This window comes from Schistocerca gregaria, chromosome 2, assembly GCF_023897955.1.
Source record: "Schistocerca gregaria isolate iqSchGreg1 chromosome 2, iqSchGreg1.2, whole genome shotgun sequence".
Lineage (NCBI taxonomy): Eukaryota > Metazoa > Arthropoda > Insecta > Orthoptera > Acrididae > Schistocerca > Schistocerca gregaria.
In genome coordinates, this window is record NC_064921.1 from 729630689 (window position 1) to 729650582 (window position 19894).

At 43.9% G+C, this 19894-nt stretch overlaps 1 protein-coding gene across 3 annotated transcripts in view; it reads left to right on the plus strand.

Annotated features, from left to right (window-relative positions):
• The window catches only part of LOC126334866 (activating signal cointegrator 1 complex subunit 2), a 121855-nt gene that overhangs the window by 18637 nt on the left and 83324 nt on the right, over positions 1-19894 (plus strand). For all 3 annotated transcript variants that reach the window (XM_049997550.1, XM_049997552.1, XM_049997551.1), the window contains exons 3-5: positions 11104-11264; positions 11455-11641; positions 15327-15524. In XM_049997550.1, the coding sequence (XP_049853507.1) occupies positions 11104-11264; positions 11455-11641; positions 15327-15524 (546 nt within the window). The remainder of the gene's footprint in view (positions 1-11103; positions 11265-11454; positions 11642-15326; positions 15525-19894) is intronic.

A 19894-nucleotide genomic window follows, 5' to 3' on the forward strand; every position in this document is an offset into this window, starting at 1 on the left:
TGAAGTCATTGAATCAGTTGGTAATTTTAGTATTTAGAACCATTCTAAATGACGACCAGACGGACAACAGAAGAAATAAACAGAAAAGTAAAAACGACTGCAGGATCCTTTAATCAATTAAATAGGATTTTCGAAACAAATCTTCCAGTCTGCCTGAAATATGAAGTCCACAATCAATGTATATTACCAGTTCTTACTTAACAACTGTGAGACATGGGTTTCTTAACACAAACACCATTCAAAAACTGGAAGTTATATGGAAAGCTCTTCACAATGTGCCTTAAAGTGCGTGGTGCACAGTTCATTTACCTTTTCATGCCTTTCCTGTTCCAAACAAAATGGTGCATGAGTAAAATGACAGTAAGTTTGATGAAAATCTTTATCAAGTTCTCTTTGCTTACTAAATAAATCTATGATGAAATATACTCCTCCTCATTGGATTGACTCCTTCTTCTCTATTAATCCCACTTGGTGAGGTGTCATACTGCTAAGCAGTATTCAGGGATTGATCAAACAAGTGATTTGTAAGCCATTTCTTTTGTGGATGAATTACATTTCCTTGGGATCCTTCCCTTGATTGTCAGCTTGGTGTTGGGTTTTCGTACAACTTGTTGTATGTGCTGTCCTCATTTTAGGTCATTGAATATGGATACCCTAGATATTTTAAGATTGTCATCGTTTCCAGTGATATGTTGTCATTAGTGTAACTGAGCAGTAGTGGGTCCTTCTGCGAGAGTATGTGAAGTATGCTACACATGTTTATTTCGAAAGTCAAGCACCACTCCCTGCACCAAGTGTAAATCTGCAGCAGGTTTTCTTGGATATCTCAGCTTTTAGGTGTTTTGACTTTCAGAGAGATATATTGGTACATTATCCACCAGATTGTTTACATATGTAGTGAATAAAATGGTTCTGTGGCACGGTCTTGAGGTACTCCTTGAAGATAGTTTTTCATCAGATGATTTCAACCTGATGAGAACACGTGTGTTGAATTCTGTGTACTAGGAAGCTCTGAATACATTCACAAAGCTGGTCTGATATTATGTGATCCCGTATTTTGTCCACTAAGAGACAATATGATATATGATATTGCATTGTATACCTCCCAGAAGTCTGTCTTTGACTGCAGCCAGTAATTCATCACTGAACCTATGAAGGGCTTTCTGTAATATGGAAATACCCGTGCATGCACATATCAAGTACCCAGGTATGCAAGGAATCAATAACTCTGTGTAGCACACTCTTGACCTTTTAAAGAGGTGGGGGGGGGGGGGGGGGTGGATGCTGTAAAAGTCCACCTGTGACAGCAGATCTCAAGAAATCAAATCTAAGATTATCTTAGGATCTGGCTTAAGCTCTCTGCTTAGTTCCAAATTGGAAGAATGTGATTGATTCTGGATGTGTTGCTGCATGTTGTGAGCTGTTTACACTCAATATGCTTTTACCATATCAGGCAGCCATCTAAAGTGGTTGGATTAGTAAATATAACCAGCCACTGCAGAATGGAGAGGTTTAGCTGTGAATAGACATACAAAAAAGGATTGTAAAATAGCTCACCTTACAAATATGTATTCTTTGTTAGAAAACACACACACACACACACACACACACACACACACACACACACACACACACACGCGCGCGCGCGCACCCCCCCTCCCCCGCACACACACACACACACACACACACACACACACACACACACACACACACACACACAAAAGCATTATCTTGGTCTACGACACAGCTGAAGGTTATTTATCCCAGAGCTGTGGCACCTCTGAGTCTTAGTTGTAACTAGCCTTCTTCCTGCGACATTGCCCGCTTATGTATACAACATATCGTATTTTACGGACCAGAAGGAACACTTTTTTCTTTGAAAAATTGCCTCCAAAATTCAACTGTGGCATATACTCATAATTAATATAATAATGTCCAGTGTTTGATTTCAAATTCTCACCAGTCTAAAAAAATGGCCATATATTGATGCTACAGAAAATCTCTCTTTATCTGGCAACATTGGATTCAACTGGCAGCAGCAGTGCACTGATGCACCGAACATGAGTTGCGGGGATCCACAATCTTCCTAACATTGTGTCCCTCCCGCCCCACCATCACGAACTTAAGAACGCTGTCTAGCCTATGACGTATCATCACAGTCTACAGCGCCGGTGAACTTGAATTGAAAGTGATTTATGTTATTGGTAACAGGACAATATTTTTGTTAGTAGCAAATTCATAATGGAAAAAATAAAAGGTATTCATGTGATGCAGGGTATAAATTGAGAGTAATAACATAAGCAGAACAACAGGGAAGTAGAGCAGTTGAGCAGTAATTCGGCCTTCCACCAACAGAAAAAATCATTGTGATTGGTGGGCAGCTAAAGAAGAACTGAAAAAAATGAGGAAGAATAAATGTGCCACAGCAAAATGGCCAAAAATAGATGATGTATTGAAATGGATTCAAGGACATTGTCAAAATGGCCTTGGAATTGATACAAAAGTGATTCAAATACAGTCTTGTAAGCTAGCGCTACAGTGGAACTTAACAGACTTTAAGGGTTATAGGGTTATGAAGTGTCATGGACTGTGCATGCAAACAAAAAACAAAATATCTCAGAAAATTCCACAAGGGTACAAACAGAACATATTATTTTTTCTATCACTTTGTTATTCAAAATTGAAAGAAAACCTAGGTGGAACTAGGCCAGATAGCGAATATGGGTGAAACTCCTCTGACATTTGATGTGCTGAGTAACAGAACTGTTACCATGAAAGGTGCTAAAACTTAAACTACAAAAACAACTGGACATGAAAAAATTCACTACGCTGTTGTCCTTACTTGTTTTGTTGATGGTACTAAAGTCAGTAATCATTTTCAAAGCCAAAACGGCCAAAGCCTTGACAAGGGTTGGGTGGATAAGGCTGGTATGAAATTATGGATTAACAGAGTGTGTTAGGGAAGGAAAGGTACTTTGCTGAAGAAGAGCTCTCTCGTTGTGCTAGATCAGTTTAGTAGTGATTTGGAAAATTCTGTGAAAGGGACATCGAGACAGGAAAATACAGAGGTAGTTGTTATTCCGAGGGATCTTACTTCACAATTGCAACCTCTGGATGTCTTAATAAACAATCCATTTATAGTGTATGTGAGAGAGAGAGATGGAAAAAAATGGATGAGGGATGAAACCCAACATGAATTAATGCCGAGAGAGCTTTAAAAGGACCTAAAATCAAACAAGTGTGTCAGTGGATAAAACAGTTAGTAAAACGATGAAGAGGAAGAAGAAGAGAAGTGAGATGAGGATTTTCAGGGGTTTGAAAGGTCAGTTCAGCATTATAAAATAAGATTTTTTTTTAGTCTGGCTTTGCAATGTAATAATAAAAATGGTAAAAATGCGGTTTTTTCAAAAAAATTGCATAAAAATTAAGATATGTCTTATAGTCCAGAGTGTCTTATGGTTCGTCAAATATGGTATATTGCACTCATCTCCTAAACCCCTATATTGGTCCATCTTCTCCTCCCTCCTCTCTCTGACCATCTTCTCCACCCCCTTCTCTCTGGCCATCTTCTGCTCCCACTTCTCTCTATCCATCCTCTCCTTTTTCCCATCTCCAATTCTTCACCAATCTGCCTATTTTGTACTCCCCCCTCTCTGCGTCCCTCTTGCTCCCCCCTCTCTGCCTGTCTCTTGCTCCCCCTCTCTGCCCATCTCCCCTCCCCCCCACCTATCCCCCGTTTCCCCCCTGCCCATCTCCTGTACCACTCTCTGTTTTCGTATTCTCCTCCCCTGCTCCATTTCCACCTCCCCCCCCCCCCCCCCTTCTCTCTCGCCCTCAGGGGGCTCAGCATTTAGTTGCTGGGTACGGGCTTGGCGACTCCGGGGTCGCTGACTGGGGACTGGGAAGCACCACCGGTCCGCAATACTGTAAGCTCTGAGTGTGCTTCAATGACCACCGTAAGGCGCAACGGTGGAACGTTGTATGGTACAGAGCCCGGGCATCTTGGATGAACTGCCTGGGTTGCGAGGATGATATAAACCTCTAAAAAAAAAAACCTCAATCTCAAGAGGTGCTGCGCGCCGAGGAGATGCATGGCTGTTGAGGAACAGTTGCTAGCGGGCGACCTCTGGGGAACTTGCCGCCCGCCGGCTTTATTAGGCTTACCCAGGCAAGTGGGGCTCTGTCTGGGTGGACATTCCTTCCCCTAGCTGCTCGTGGGACCACCATGAAAAGAAATACGAATAGTGCGCAAGCACGAGTCTGTAAGAAAGGCAAATTCAATGCTTTACAGTATGACCCCCAATCCTTCCCTTCCCTCCCCTGCCCACACCAGGGGAGGAACAGCGGTCTAAATTACCTGGTGAGACGTATTCTCCTCGATTTCTGGTTTGCAGCCAAACAGATGGGGATTCATCTCTGACCACAGAGCCTCAGTTTTTTGTGGAAAATTTAGAGGACAAGTTTGGAGAAGTTCAGGGCTTGTCTAAACTTAGGTCTGGAGCAGTCCTCATACAGACAGCATACCCAGCATAGTCACAGGCATTGCTTGCTTGTGACAAGCTCGTTGATGTTGCAGTCTCCATTACATCTTATAAGAGCCTCAATATGGTTCAGGGGCTTATTTTTCATCGTGACCTGTTGTTGACGTCTGCTCCGTGCAAATCTGGAATGTCGCGGTGTCCACTTTGTACGATGTGTCTTCAGGGGACCTAAAGATAGTAGGGTTGCCACCGGCGCCTTCATCTTGGCTTTCGAGGGAGACACCCTGCCCAAGAAGGTCAAGGTGATGATATATCAATGTGATGTTAAGCCTTACATCCCTCCTCCCATGCGCTGCTTTAAGTGCTGGAGGTTTGGGCATATGTCATTGAGATGTGACGCCAACCCTATCTGTCGGGATTGTGGACGTGCCTCCCATCTCGACGACCCGTGTTCGCCGCCCCCTGTTTGTGTCAACTGCGGACATAAACATTCCTGTTGCTCGTCAGACTGCACGGTTTATCAACGGAAGATTATGGAGTATAAGATCTTGGACAGGCTCACAGAGACTAAATGCAAATACGACCGACTTCACCATGTGCGCATTTCATCGACGTTTGCTGCAGCAGCTTCGATGCCGCCATCTCTGGCGACGAGCCCCCAAGCTCAGCCACTTTTTGTGGGCTCTCCAGCCCGGCCGTCTATTCCTACCCTACCCCGCAGGTAGTTGGGGGAAGACCCTCTTCCATTGCTCCCCTGTTATCAACATCGGGAGTAACAACCTCTCCTCCTTTGGGGACTTCAGTCCCCACCTCTGCGCTGGAGAAGTGCCTGCCTCCTCCAGCTCCACTTGCGCAGAAGGGATCGCTTGGTGCCCTCCCTTCCATGGTTACTGCCCCTCCAGATGTCAGCCAGTGGCTGAAAAAGCCACCAACTGAGGCCCGTACACCCAGCCTGATAAACCGAAGGACAAACGGGACCCTACCAAAAAGACGAAAAAGGAAAAGGAGAAGGATATAGAGACAGAAAAGGAGCTAACCGCTGCACCGGAAGATGATGTGGAGCATCTAGCGTGCACTCAGGAACTCGATGTTGCTCGACCCGCAGTTGCTATGGAAGTTGATCTGGCAGCGAGCACTTCTAAGGCGTTACCTATCCCCACCCCCAGGTTTTTTCACGTCTTCACAGTCAGATACCATCATCCTACAATGGAATTACCGTGGTTTTTTCTACCACGTTGCTGAGTTGAAACAGCTTTTGTGTCGCTTCCCTGCCAATTGTCTGGCCCTACAGGAAACCTGGTTTCCTGTTCGCCGTTTCCCCTCCCTCTGTGGCTACCGGGGTTACTGTAAGAACCGCGCAGAATATGACAGGGTGTCTGGCGGTGTCTGTGTTTATGTTCTTGCCACTGTTCCTAGTGCCCCAGTGCCACTTAACACGGCTCTCGAGGATGTGGCTGTTGGAGTCAGGGCAGGAATGGAGCTTACCATCTGTTCCCTCTACCTTACCCCGGATGAGGTTGTCCCTCTTGCCAACCTAGTTGCCTTGTTCGCCCAGCTCCCCCCGCCATTTCTCCTTTTGAGGTTCTCAGTGTTCCCCTCTTGGTGGCGATTAATGGTGTTGCGGCTGCGGTGGCGTCATCGGTCTGTTCCTCTCTATATGCTGATGACTTTTGTTTTTATTACAGTTCCCCAAGCATCAGTGCTGCTGAACGGCAGCTGCAGGGAACTATCTGTAAGGTACATTTTTGGGCATCCAGCCATGGTTTTCAGTTCTCAACCTCTAAGACCCAAGTGATGCATTTCTGTTGTCATCGTACGGTCCACCTCCATCCAGAGCTCTACCTAGCCAATGAAATCCTTCTTATTGAGGAGACGCATCGCTTCCTTGGCATGCTGTTTGATGCTCAGGTCACTTGGACACCTCATCTTCGCGAGCTTAAACAACAGTGCTGGTGGCACCGCAACATCCTTCACTGCTTCAGCCACACCGTTTGGGGTGCTGCACGAACAACCCTCCTACAGCTCTATAAGGCCTTAGTCTAGTCCCGTCTCGACTACTGGAGCGTGGTGTACGACTCAGCTGCACCTTCAACATTGCAGACCCTCGTCCCGATTCTCGATTGTGGTGTCAGACTGGCAACAGGTGCCTTCTGCACTAGTCCGGTGACTAGCCTTCTTGTAGAAGCTGGAATCCCTCCCCTACGATTCCGCCGACAACAGTTGCTTGCGTCATACAGTGCCCGCGTCCATGCCTTGTGCGACCTCCCAAACCACAGGCTCCTTTTTCCATCCTCTGCACTCCCCTCCCCACGACAGCAGCCTAGGTCGGGTCTCCTGACCGCGGTCCGCATTCGTTCCCTTCTCTCGTCACTCGAGTCCTTTCCCCTTGCTCCATCCTTCTGGCCCTCTTCTTCTACCCCTCCTTGGTCCCTCCCTCGCTTGCAGCTTTGCTTGGATTTGTCCTGCAACTCCAAGTCCTCCATTCCACCTGCCTGTCTTCATCAACAATTCCTGGCTCTTCTTGCCTTGTTTCGTGATGCAGATGTAGTCTACACTGATGGTTCTGTGGTCGATGGATGCATTGGGCTTGCTTTCATCCACGGGGACTACGTTGAGCAGTATTCCCTGCATTGTGGGAACAATCTTTTCACTGCAGAGCTGGTTGCTCTTTATCGTGCACTTGCTCACCTTTCCTCCTACCCTGGGGAGTCATTTGTCTTACGCAGTGACTCCCTGAGTGGATTGCAAGCATTCGACCAGTGTTTTTCTCAGGACCCTTTGGTGCGCGGTATTCAAGATGCTGTTTTTGCTCTCGCCGAATGTGATCATTCAGCGACATTTGTGTGGACCACGAGCCAAATCGGCATTCCAGGAAACGAACGTGTCGATCGGTTGGCCAAGCATGCCAACCCTGGAGCTTGGTCTCGTGGAAAGAGACCTTCGGTCAGCCCTACATCGTAAGGTCCGCGATGTGTGGAGTTCTGAATGGTCTGTCATGAACACGCCAAATAAGCTCCTCATGGTAAAGTCGTCCACGGCCGTATGGAACTCATCCTTGAGGGACACACGTAGGGACTCAGTTGTTCTCTGTCGTCTCCGAATTAGACATACACGGTTGACCCACAGTTATCTCCTTCGTTGTGAGAACCTGCACAAGTGTCACTGTGATGCAGGGCTGACAGTGGTCCATCTTCTGATGGACTGCCCCCTTTTAGCCCCCTTGCGGCAGTCCTTTATTTTACCAGCTGCACTTCCTTTAAGTCTCGGTGATGATGCCTCTATAGCTGACTCAGTTTTACGTGTTATCCGTGCAGCTGGATTTTATCACTCTCTCTAGTGTGGGTGCTCTCGCATGATTTCTCAGGCTACACCCACTCCAGCAACTTTTAATTGTGACATGGATACCAAAATAGTGTCTTTTATGGTAACAAGTTGTGTTGGTACCTCTCTCAACGCTTTACAGCTGGAGGGTCTTCGTTTATAGTTGAGTGGTTGACCTTTTACCTGATCCATCAACCTCTGTAGTCCATTTTACTCTAGGCAACTATTTGCTCTGTTCCTTTTAAGTGTTTTCTATTTTTTGTTGCTGCGGTGTTCATTTTAGCTCTGTACCCCTTGGTGTTCTCTCCCTCTGGGTGCAGCAGTTACGCTTTTACTGTATAGGCCTTTTAAAAGTATGTCTGTTTGGAATTGGGGACTGATGATCTCAATGTTTAGCCGCCATCAAATCCCAAAACCAACCAACCCTTCTCTCTCTCTCCCCCTCCCTCTCCCTCTCTCTCTCTCTCTCTCTCTCTCTCTCTCTCTCTCTCTCTCTCTCTCTCTCTCTCTCTCTCACACACACACACACACACACACACACACACACACCGGCCCCCCTCCCCCAATCCCTTCTCCTGCCACCCTTCTTTCTGTCCACTGCCCATCTCCTCCTACTCTTGTCTCCCTATTTTTCTCTTCTTGCCTTATCTCCATCTCCTACTTATCCCATCTCCCTATTCATCTCTTCTTATCGTCTCTCTGTCTCCTCCTTGTCTTTCTTGCTATACATTTCTTCCTTCCCTCCTTTCCACACTCTCTGTCCCTCCTCTCCTCCCCTCCTATCTCTGCCCCTCTCCTTGCTCCTCCTCCCCCCCTTTCCCCCCTCTCTGCCCATCTTCTCCTTGACCCCCTTTCCTTCCCCCTCTCTCTGCTCATCCTCTCCTCCCCCCCTCTCCTTCCCACTCTCTCTGCCCATCCTCTCCTTCCTCCCCTCTCCTTCCCACTCTGTTTGCCCATTCTCTCCTTTCTCCCCTCTCCTTCCCACTCTCTCTGCCTATCCTCTCCTTCCTCCCCTCTCCTTCCCACTCTCTCTGCCTATCCTCTCCTTCCTCCCCTCTCCTTCCCACTCTCTCTGCCCCTTATCTTCTTCCCCCCCCCTCTCTGTCCATCCCCCCCTCTCTGTCCATCCTCTTATCTACTCAACCTTCACCCACCTGTGCCCATCTGCACATGTAGCTCCTCCCAAACAGATCGATAAAGCTCCAACATAACTGTCATGCTCAACATGCCTGTCATGCAGGGCAGCCTATATGCCAGGCCTGGAGCAAACGTGTCTTTGCCCTTATCCCCACTCCTTTTGGGGCTAGGTGGTTATAAACCCCCCTGTGCTGATACTCATGATGCTTGTTGTTTCTGTGCCAAATTTGATTGAAATTGGTCCAAGGTTTCGGGAGATCATGGACGTACATGCCTATATACACTCTACTTTTATATATAAACATTTGTTTCTCTCTTTATAAGGACATCCCATTCCAAATTTGACAAAGGATTATCATTTCATTTATCTTGGTCAATTTAGGAAAGCATCTCTACCTCTAACCAAACCAAAGTCCCTTATCCTGTTACTGTAATACTATTTAACCAATGGATCCAAATCTAATTGGTTGAACATGAAAATTCCCATTCTAGATGTCACACTTTCCACCACAAATATTTTAAAATCTACGGTTCCCATCAATTTTTTCATTAATGAGCTCCTGTAGGACCATGTGAGTGGAAGATGTTTTGTCCTTTGACAAGTCACTGCATTGAATGAAACGTTCTGTCTCCTTGCTGCATAAGATTTGGATAAAATCCCATGCTTTCAATGATTGCTCCTATCATTGTCACAGGGGCTAAGTCTGCCTTGTGAAATGGGTGAGGCTTCCACTTTTATGCCCAAAGAAGAAATCTGATTAACTGGATTACATTGTGGTAGTGGTGTATGCTGAAGTGGTGCCTTGTACATCCATAGATTATCCTCAAACTTACTGTTCAGCATCACTTGCAGCTCCATCACTTACGTCAGGTGGTAAACAATGGGAAGTTTTCCTCTGTGCTCTCTCTTTTTCAGATGCTCATTTCTGTGCATTTGTGAGTACAGAGGCAGTGTGCCTGTTAAAATTGTTATCGCATAGTCTGATTTCAACTGCTTTCCTGATCACGGAGACCCAATAGTTGAATGTGTTAGCAAGAATTCTTGTTTGATAAAACATAATCCTGTGTTTATATAACTGGCTGTGCTTGGCCACCACTGACTTCTAGAAAAATCAGCTGTGGCCGAGCACAGCCTGCTAAGTAAATACAAAATTATGTTTGAATAAACGAGAATTCCCACTTGCACATTGAGCTGTTGGGTCTCTTTGATTGGGAACATTCATCTTGTATCTTCCATTGTTTACTTTAGTTAATTGCATGTTCCATGGATTGTGATTGTGACCTCGCGCTATTGTGCAGGATGAGGCAGTTTTACAATTACAGCAGTCTCCACATTATCCAAGTGGGTATTATCTGGCACGTGGATTAACCACACATAGTTTTTCGATTTTTGAAAATTTGAAAAATATAGTGCGAAGTGTCTTTCTATAATTAGAATGAATATTTTTCATTTGGAATACAATTTTTTGGTTGTGAAGATGTATATGACAAAAACATCCACAAATGGTTAAATAGCGATACCCATGAACTATAATTGAAGTAGCTAAATGACACAAACATAGTGAAAAAAGTATGTTAGCTAAAGGGAGAGAGCAAAGACCGGCTGATCAAGGGATTTATTATCATGCATGCTGAGGCACTACAGTGCATTGATTTTTTATTAGAGCATACAGGGTAAAATTAGTTTGACCAATACCGATGTTTAGATTATCTGGAAAATGAGAATCATGATACCAAATACTGTGGGTTTCAGTTTAATTTTTAAACAATTTCAGTTTCCGGAGAGGAATGTGCAAGTAATGCAGTGAGCTTTCAAATGTGATATGTAGCATGTTTTGATAATATAGTACGTAAGTGTGTGTGGCAAAAACTTGTGTATTTTGGATTATCTAAGTTTTTCAGTTGTCCACATAGTCTCAGGTCTACATTAATCTGGATAATTGGGCTCTTGCCGTGTAGTATGGCAACATGCTGAATATGTGTTTGATTGCCATAAGTTGTATTATTATTACACATTGAGAAATTCTTCTGTGAATAGGAGGAGTTGAAAGTAAATGTGATTTCAGTTTATGTTTGAAGTTAATTGTATTATCTGTTGAATTCATTATATAATTCAGTCTTCCTGAAATTATAAACTTTTGGCTTTCTGTTTCTCTTTCATTAGCACAAGGGTTGGGCAGAAGAGAGAAAATTCATCCACTTTAAAACTCCACCACTTCCCGACTCAGATGGCAAGTATCTTCTTGGAGAAAAGGAATCCTGGCTGGATGTTGTAAAGCTCTACAATAGTGATATGGAATGGCTTCTCAACTTGAAGCAACACAGGTAGGTTGCTGCATCGCATAATTTATTGATCTAAAAGACCATGTTGCTTTTCTTTCTTTCTACAGATTTTGACTGTTCTATGATACTTCATTGAAGACAGTAGCTTACAATTGGCGACAAAGATAGCAGATTTCTAATGTATACTTATTTGATACAGAAATTGGTGATTCTAGTTATCTCTTGTCCACAGATTTTGGTCACAGATCATATATTATGATTCAACAATGCCAGCAATAGTATCATTCTTACAAGAAGCAGTTCCATTTTATGCACTGAAAAAGTACTTTCAGGATGATGACATGTGGAAAATGTATAAGAAAACATATGGCCTTATATATGCCATTGTTAATCGTTTAATTACGAATAGAGAATCTGAGGTATGTCAGGTTTTTTTTGTTTTGCTTGTTGATTTGTTAGATATGAGCATAGTGTAGAACTTTATATATATTTAGTAGTTTTTTTTAACTAGAATAAATATAGGTGACTGTGAACTGGTTAATTTTAACAAAAGGAGAATTGACTTGAGAAAACTATAAAGTTATGAGACATGTAGCTGCTGGCTCACTCCATGTAGTTGAAGCTGAGTCAGAACACTTCATGAGACCTGTTACCCAGTGTAACATCTGATGTATTTACCTTTTTCTTTTAATCCGGTTGCCGTAGTTTATTCTCTTTAAATAGAGGTCCTGCTAATGAGTGCCTCTGAAATCCTGTGTGTAGTTGGTAAAAGACTTGACTTCTTCATGTTCTGCAACTGTTACTGTTACTTGTACCACGAAAAGACACATCCACTACTTTCCTTTTACAGATATATATTTCCTTGAATGGGTCTACAGATCATTAGCATGACTCGTGAATCGTGAATTAGTGTAGGACACAACTTTTGTACAACATATGCTTCGAAGACTCAACATGACATTCCAGTTTCCAATAAATTTCATTTGTCATAAAAGGCAGACCGACAATGCACTGAGCGGGATCGTAGCTCTGTTAGTTCAGGAACAATGGCTTGCCAAACTTTACATTTCCAATTGACAAGAAAGTAGCCCCTGTGAAAATGGTTCTAGTACCTATACCAAATTGCAGATGGAGTTTGGCAGAAGTCAATTTAGATCACTTGTGTTCATTCTTCACAAATTTCCACAGAACTGAATGTCATTCAGCTGGACTCCCTAAGTCATTTGACATGGGAATGACTCAACTGTGAAAATCATGACTGTAGATTAGAGTGAAAGAAACTACAGAAATGACTAAGGCTGTATCGAATTGTGAGCACATGTATGAGGGGAGTTCAGTAAGTAATGCAACACATTTTTTTTTCTGAAAGCAGATTGGTTTTATTCAGGATTCCAATATACCATATTATTTCCCACTCATTTGGCTATAAAACCCTATTTTTCAACAGAATCTCTGTTCAATGTGACAGCATTATGCTACCTTACTGGAAGGGCCTGTGCGCCTTCATGGTGCCTCTCTTCCGGCTGACATCAAAGACATCTTGTTGCATCAGTAACCTTGCCACTATCTACGTAGTGCTTCCTGTGGAGTGCATCCTTCACTGAGCCAAACAGGTGGAAGGTCTTTATGGTCTTCTATTAGGTGCTGAGAAGCTCAGTGGGCACAAACCTTTGAAGACCCCAGCTCGTGGACAAGTGTGTCAGGACTGTCAACAGAGATGTCCAGTTGAGCAGCAAGGTGTTTCATTGTCATCCATCGATCACCTCGAATGAGAATGTGCACACGTTCCAACATTATGGGAGTCACACCTGTACGCAGCCAGTCGGCACATGGGAGATCAGACAAGTTTGCGCAAGCTTGTTACAATGATAACAGATGCCTCACGCAACAGTTCACCATGCTTTCGTTCACTGCTACATCTCCGTAATCATTGTACAAGTGTTTATGAATATCTGTGATGCCCTGGTTTACCATTAAAAGAAATTCAACGACAGCTCTCTGCTTGGAATGCACCTCCATTAAGACACCATTTTGAAGGCTGTGTATAGTACCATCACCTATCGAAACTTCGTGAAACTACACTCCTGGAAATGGAAAAAAGAACACATTGACACCGGTGTGTCAGACCCACCATACTTGCTCCGGACACTGCGAGAGGGCTGTACAAGCAATGATCACACGCACGGCACAGCGGACACACCAGGAACCGCGGTGTTGGCCGTCGAATGGCGCTAGCTGCGCAGCATTTGTGCACCGCCGCCGTCAGTGTCAGCCAGTTTGCCGTGGCATACGGAGCTCCATCGCAGTCTTTAACACTGGTAGCATGCCGCGACAGCGTGGACGTGAACCGTATGTGCAGTTGACGGACTTTGAGCGAGGGCGTATAGTGGGCATGCGGGAGGCCGGGTGGACGTACCGCCGAATTGCTCAACACGTGGGGTGTGAGGTCTCCACAGTACATCGATGTTGTCGTCAGTGGTCGGCGGAAGGTGCACGTGCCCGTCGACCTGGGACCGGACCGCAGTGCCGCACGGATGCACGCCAAGACGGTAGGATCCTACGCAGTGCCGTAGGGGACCGCACTGCCACTTCCCAGCAAATTAGGGACACTGTTGCTCCTGGGGTATCAGCGAGGACCATTCGCAACCGTCTCCATGAAGCTGGGCTACGATCCCGCACACCGTTAGGCCGTCTTCCGCTCACGCCCCAACATCGTGCAGCCCGCCTCCAGTGGTGTCGCGACAGGCGTGAATGGAGGGACGAATGAAGACTTGTCGTCTTCAGCGATGAGAGTCGCTTCTGCCTTGGTGCCAATGATGGCCGTATGCGTGTTTGGCGCCGTGCAGGTGAGCGCCACAATCAGGACTGCATACGACCGAGTCACACAGGGCCAACACCCGGCATCATGGTGTGGGGAGCGATCTCTACACTGGCCGTACACCTCTGGTGATCGTCGAGGGGACACTGAATAGTGCACGGTACATCCAAACCGTCATCGAACCCATCGTTCTACCATTCCTAGACCGGCAAGGGAACTTGCTGTTCCAACAGGACAATGCACGTCCGCATGTATCCCGTGCCACCCAACGTGCTCTAGAAGTTGTAAGTCAACTACCCTGGCCAGCAAGATCTCCGGATCTGTCCCCCATTGAGCATGTTTGGGACTGGATGAAGCGTCGTCTCACGCGGTCTGCACGTCCAGCACGAACGCTGGTCCAACTGAGGCGCCAGGTGGAAATGGCATGGTAAGCCGTTCCACAGGACTACATCCAGCATCTCTACGATCGTCTCCATGGGAGAATAGCAGCCTGCATTGCTGCGAAAGGTGGATATACACTGTACTAGTGCCGACATTATGCATGCTCTGTTGCCTGTGTCTATGTGCCTGTGGTTCTGTCAGTGTGATCATGTGATGTATCTGACCCCAGGAATGTGTCAATAAAGTTTCCCCTTCCTGGGACAATGAATTCACGGTGTTCTTATTTCAATTTCCAGGAGTGTATATGGACAGAAGCAGGAATATTCCACGATGTCCTACAACAAATTCGACACTTTATCAAAAATTAATTGAAAAAAAGTGTTGCATTACATATTGAATTCCCCTTGTATTTGTAGACTTTGTGACATCAAAGTGGTCTTCCAGGTAGAACATAACAAAGAATCAGTTTCAGCTAGAAAGAACAAAATGAAAGATGCAAATATAATTAAATACTGTAAATTAATCATGAATATATTTGTGTATCATGAATCTATCAGTTATTATTTCTAATAATTAAATACATATGCAACATCACATTATCTCATAGCTTTGCAGTACAACAAAATAATCAGCATCACCACCACCTGAAAAGAAAAAGAAGAAATCCTCTTCAGAAGGATCTGATACTGACCAAATTTTCAACTAATCAAATTTGATACACATGTAATATCGCAAGAAGATACTGTTTATATTACCTTGACAGATGCATTATATGCTTCTCAGTATCCAATGAAGGATATACATCATTTCTGTTACATTTTTGATCAACAGGAGAAATAAATCATGCTATGGTAGTTTATCTACATGACAAACATAATTCAATGTGTATTTGTTTCTTCTTGCAGGATGAATACATGTCTGAGAAACATCTGGGTAATCTCATTTATGATAATTACATATTCACTGTCTCCATGATGCTTGACCTTTGTTTAGTGTATGGTGAAAGTAACAGATCTGGTCTGCACAGTGTAATATCGAGAGTACTGAAAATACAGCCTCGTTATCTGGATGATTTGAAGGATACAGTTTCTGTCTGCTCAAAGGTGAGACGCAGTTTCTTTCAAATGGCATTCATGATCTTCTGATACTATTATACAGTTCTAGGATGATATTGTGTTAAGTTGTTGTTAAATAGTCTATTTTACTGTGTATCTCCCTCTCCCTCATACCAACTACTGTAGATACCAATATCCAGTTCATTCGTTCACTCCATGTGTCTTTTAGCACCCATATAGTAACAAACTTGTTGATTTTTGTATCTTCTGGGAACAGTTCGTCAACTGTAAACCAATCGCATCAAATGATGTACTATAGTCATGTAAAGTTGCAGTGACATTTAAATCATTTGACAAGCTCAGCTCACAATTGTGTGCTTCACTGTACGAATGCATGGAGTTCAATTTCTAGCTTATAGGTGGCTCTTCAAAGTTAATCTATTTCTGAAAGTGGTGGTGAAAGTGACAATAATGAAGAGTTTGCACAAGCCTGTTCAGAAACTGTTTGTACTAAAATGTGGATGAACCGAAGTAAATAGGACTGGGGAACATTTGATAATGACCCTGTTATCTTTACCTTCAATGTTTACAGTGTGGTTTGTGAAATAAAAACATGAATCACAGGCAACACAGAACTACACATATCTTCAAGATGTATGGGGCCATTGTTAAGACTGATTTGTGATGAGACCATTGCTTACATGAGAAAACAGTTGTACTGTAAAGACAGAAAAACTCTAAAAGATGATAAGTGCTTTGAAACCACTCTGGATGAAATTAGAGCAAATTTTTGTATTAGTTATTTGGATCTCAAAAGTGCAAAAATTTAGAATCCAATGAAACTGGAGCAAAAGATATGTTTGGAGACACCGGTTTTACTTGAAACAATTAATAGAGATAGGTTCACTCTTATTTCACATTTTTTGCATTTAATGTATGATGTAGATGGAAATGCAGTGTGTCTAGGGCCTCCCATCAAGTAGACCATTTGCCTGGTGCAAGTCTTTCGAGTTGACACCACTTCGGTGACTTGCATATCGATGGGAATGAGGACAACACAACACCCAGTCCCTGAGTGGAGCAAATTTCCGACCCAGCCGGGAATCAAGCCCGGGCCGTTTGGTACGGCATTCCGTCACGCTGACCAGTCAGCTACCAGCGGCAGACAATATATGATGAAAAGACAGATAAATCTGATAAACTGAAAAAAGTAGGCTCATCATGGAACATTTTTCTTCAGATTTTTTCCCAGTTGTAGTCTCCTTACCAGTGCAGAGCTCTAGATGAAGGTATGATGAAATTCATGAATCAGTCTTTCATATGTTCAGTGCAATAGAACTGAATGTGGAACATTTGGTGTAAAATTCTACAAAATTTTGAATCTAGTTCTGGCTGCTATCTCTCTTTCAAAATTTATGCTCGTGAGGATGCTATGGATACTACTGTTCTGGTCATTACAAATGCAGTGCTGTACATGTCTATCCTGTCACTTGTTGATCAGTCTGGTGTGGAAACAGAAGATAACAAAAAGAGAGCCGAAGTTTTAAATTTCATGCGTAAGAAATTGTTCACACAGGAGGGTTGAACAAACTAACTTTGTGGAGGACAAAATAATAGGCATCCCTGATTTACAGAAACAACTGAAAGAGTCGAAAACAAATAATTCACCAGGTCCGAATGGAATTCCAGTTTAGTTTTCCAGAGAGCACTCTACAGCATTGGTCTCTTATTTTGCTTGCCTTTATCATGAATCTTTCATCTGTCACAAAATCCCAAGCCACTGGAAAAATCATAGATGGACTCCTGTACATATGAAGGGTAAGAAAACAGACCCACAGAATTACAGACTAGTATCTTTGACATCAGTTTGCTGCAGAATTCTTGAGTATTTTCTCAGTTTCAATATAATGAATTTCCTTGAGAGGGGAAAGCTTCTGTCCACAAACTACCATGGTTTTAAAAGGCAACACTTGTGCAAAGCTCAGCTTACCCTTGTCTCAAATGATAGTGAGTGAACTGTGGATGAAGCCCAACAGGCAGATTCCATATTAAGCATTTGACACAGTGTCCCGAAGCAGAGGTTAACGAAGGTACAAGCAGACTGAACAGGTTACCATATAATTTAGTGGTTCAAAGACTTTTTAAGTAATAGGAGCCAGTTCACTGTCCTTGATAGCTTATCAGAGAGAAGGGTATTGCCAGGAGTGTCCCGGAGAAGTGTTATATGACCTCTGTTATTCTCTATATGCATAAGTAATCTGACACAGGGTGAGCAGCAATCTGTGGTTGTTTGCTGATGATGCTGTGATGTATGGAAAGTTGTCATCATTGAGTGACTGTATAAGGAAACAAGATGACTTTGCCAAAAATTTTAATTGGTGCGATGAATGATAGTTAGCTGTAAATATAGAAAAATGTAAGTTAATGCAGATGAGTAGAAAAAGCAGTCCCATAATGTTCAAATACACTAGTAGTATGCTACTTGACACAAACAGTTCAATCAAATATTTAGGTGTACCATTGCAAAACGATATGAAATGGAACAGCCATGTAGGGACTCTAGTGGGAAAGGCAAATAGTCGGCTTCAGTTTCTTGGTAGGTGTTTAGGAAAGTGGAACAGAAGTGATATCTGGCATTCCACAATTTAGTGTCATAGGCCCTCTACTGTTCCTGATTTACATAAATGATCTAGGTGATAATCTGAGCAGCCCCCTTAGATTGTTTGCAGATGACACTGTAATTTACCATCTAGTAAAATCATCAGACGATCAGTTGCAATTACAAAATGATGTAGAGAGAATTTCTGCATGGTGCGAAAAGTGGCAATTGGCACTACACAAAGAAAAGTGCAAAGTCAACCACATGGGTATGAAAAGTAATCTGAGAAATTTTGGTGCAGCGAGCTACGTTAATTTAAGTATTAACTGTATTTTTCTTACTCGTCACTTCTTCCATGTGTTTTTGCTTTTAGGAAGCTTTAATTGTTGAGTGTTAGTAATAGTGTTCCATAGATTTCGTGTTTGTTTCGAATACAGTCAGAGAGAGTCCCTTTAGTCAGCCACAATGCCAGTAGTGCTAGTGTTTGTTTTGAATACATTCCAGAGACAGTTAGTGCTGTTTTCATTGTTTTCTACAAGAAGTGTCTAGTAACCACAGTTTAGTCAGCTATCAGCCGCCTTTAGTGAATTAGCAGTCTAGTTAAAAGTTGATTAACTCTCTACAATAAATTGATTTTTTAGGATGGATAGGATGTGTGACTGCTGTGTACAGACACAGGAGGAGCTGGCCACTGTTCATGAACAAGCTGAGCGTGTTGATGGCCGCAGTCAGCCGTCTTCAGGCTGCTGCCTCGGAGTGTAGCGGCAGTGGGGAGTCTGGTGCGTCGCATGGTACACGGGGGGAGGGGTTTATTAGTTATTGGGAGCTCCAAGGTTAGGCGGGTGATGGAGCCCCTTAGGGAAATGGCGGAAAGGTCAGGGAAGAAGGCCAGTGTTCACTCTGTCTGCTTGCCAGGGGTCTCATCTGAGATGTGGAGAAGGCCCTGCCGCGGCAATAGAGAGCACTGGGTGCACCCGACTGCAAATTGTTGCTCATGTCGGCACCAATGACTCTTGCCATCTGGGTTCAGAGGTCATCCTCAGTTCATACAAGCGGTTGGTGAAGGCGGTAAGCCTTGCTCGCGGGGTGGAATACGAGGTAACTATTTGTAGTATCGTTTCCAGAATCGATTACGGTCCTCCAGTTTGGAGCCGAGTGGAAGGCTTAAACCAGAGGCTCAGACGATTCTCCGGAGATCTGGAGTGCAAATTTCTCAACCTCCGCTATCAGGTGGAGAAATGTAGGGTCCCCCTGAATAGGTCAGGTGTGCACTACACGCAGGAAGCGGCTACAAGGGTAGCGGAGTACGTGTGGAGTGCACATGTGGGTTTTTTAGGTTAGAGAATTCCCTCCCTAGGCCCGACAAGACGCCTCCTGAGACGCGGCAAGGTCAGAGTAGGCAAAACGCAACAGGGAATAACAATATTAATCTGCTAATAGTACTCTGCACGAGCGTCTATAGAAAGATCCCAGAACTGCTCTCATTAATAAACGGTCACAATGCCCACATAGTACTAGGGACAGTTGGCTGAAACCAGATGTAAACAGTAATGAAATTTTATTATAGCAATAAGAAGTGCAATCGTATCGAAGGAAATTGACAGAGATCCGAAATGTGAAATAATTTGGGTGAAGGTCACGGTTAAAGCAGGCTCAGACATGGTAATTGGATGTCTCTTAGGCCCCCAGGCTCAGCAGCTGTTGTGGCTCAGCACCTGAAGAATAATTTGGAAAATATTTCAAGTAGATTTCCCCACCATGTTATAGTTCTGGGTGGAGATTTTAATTTGCCGGATATAGACTGGGAGACTCAAACATT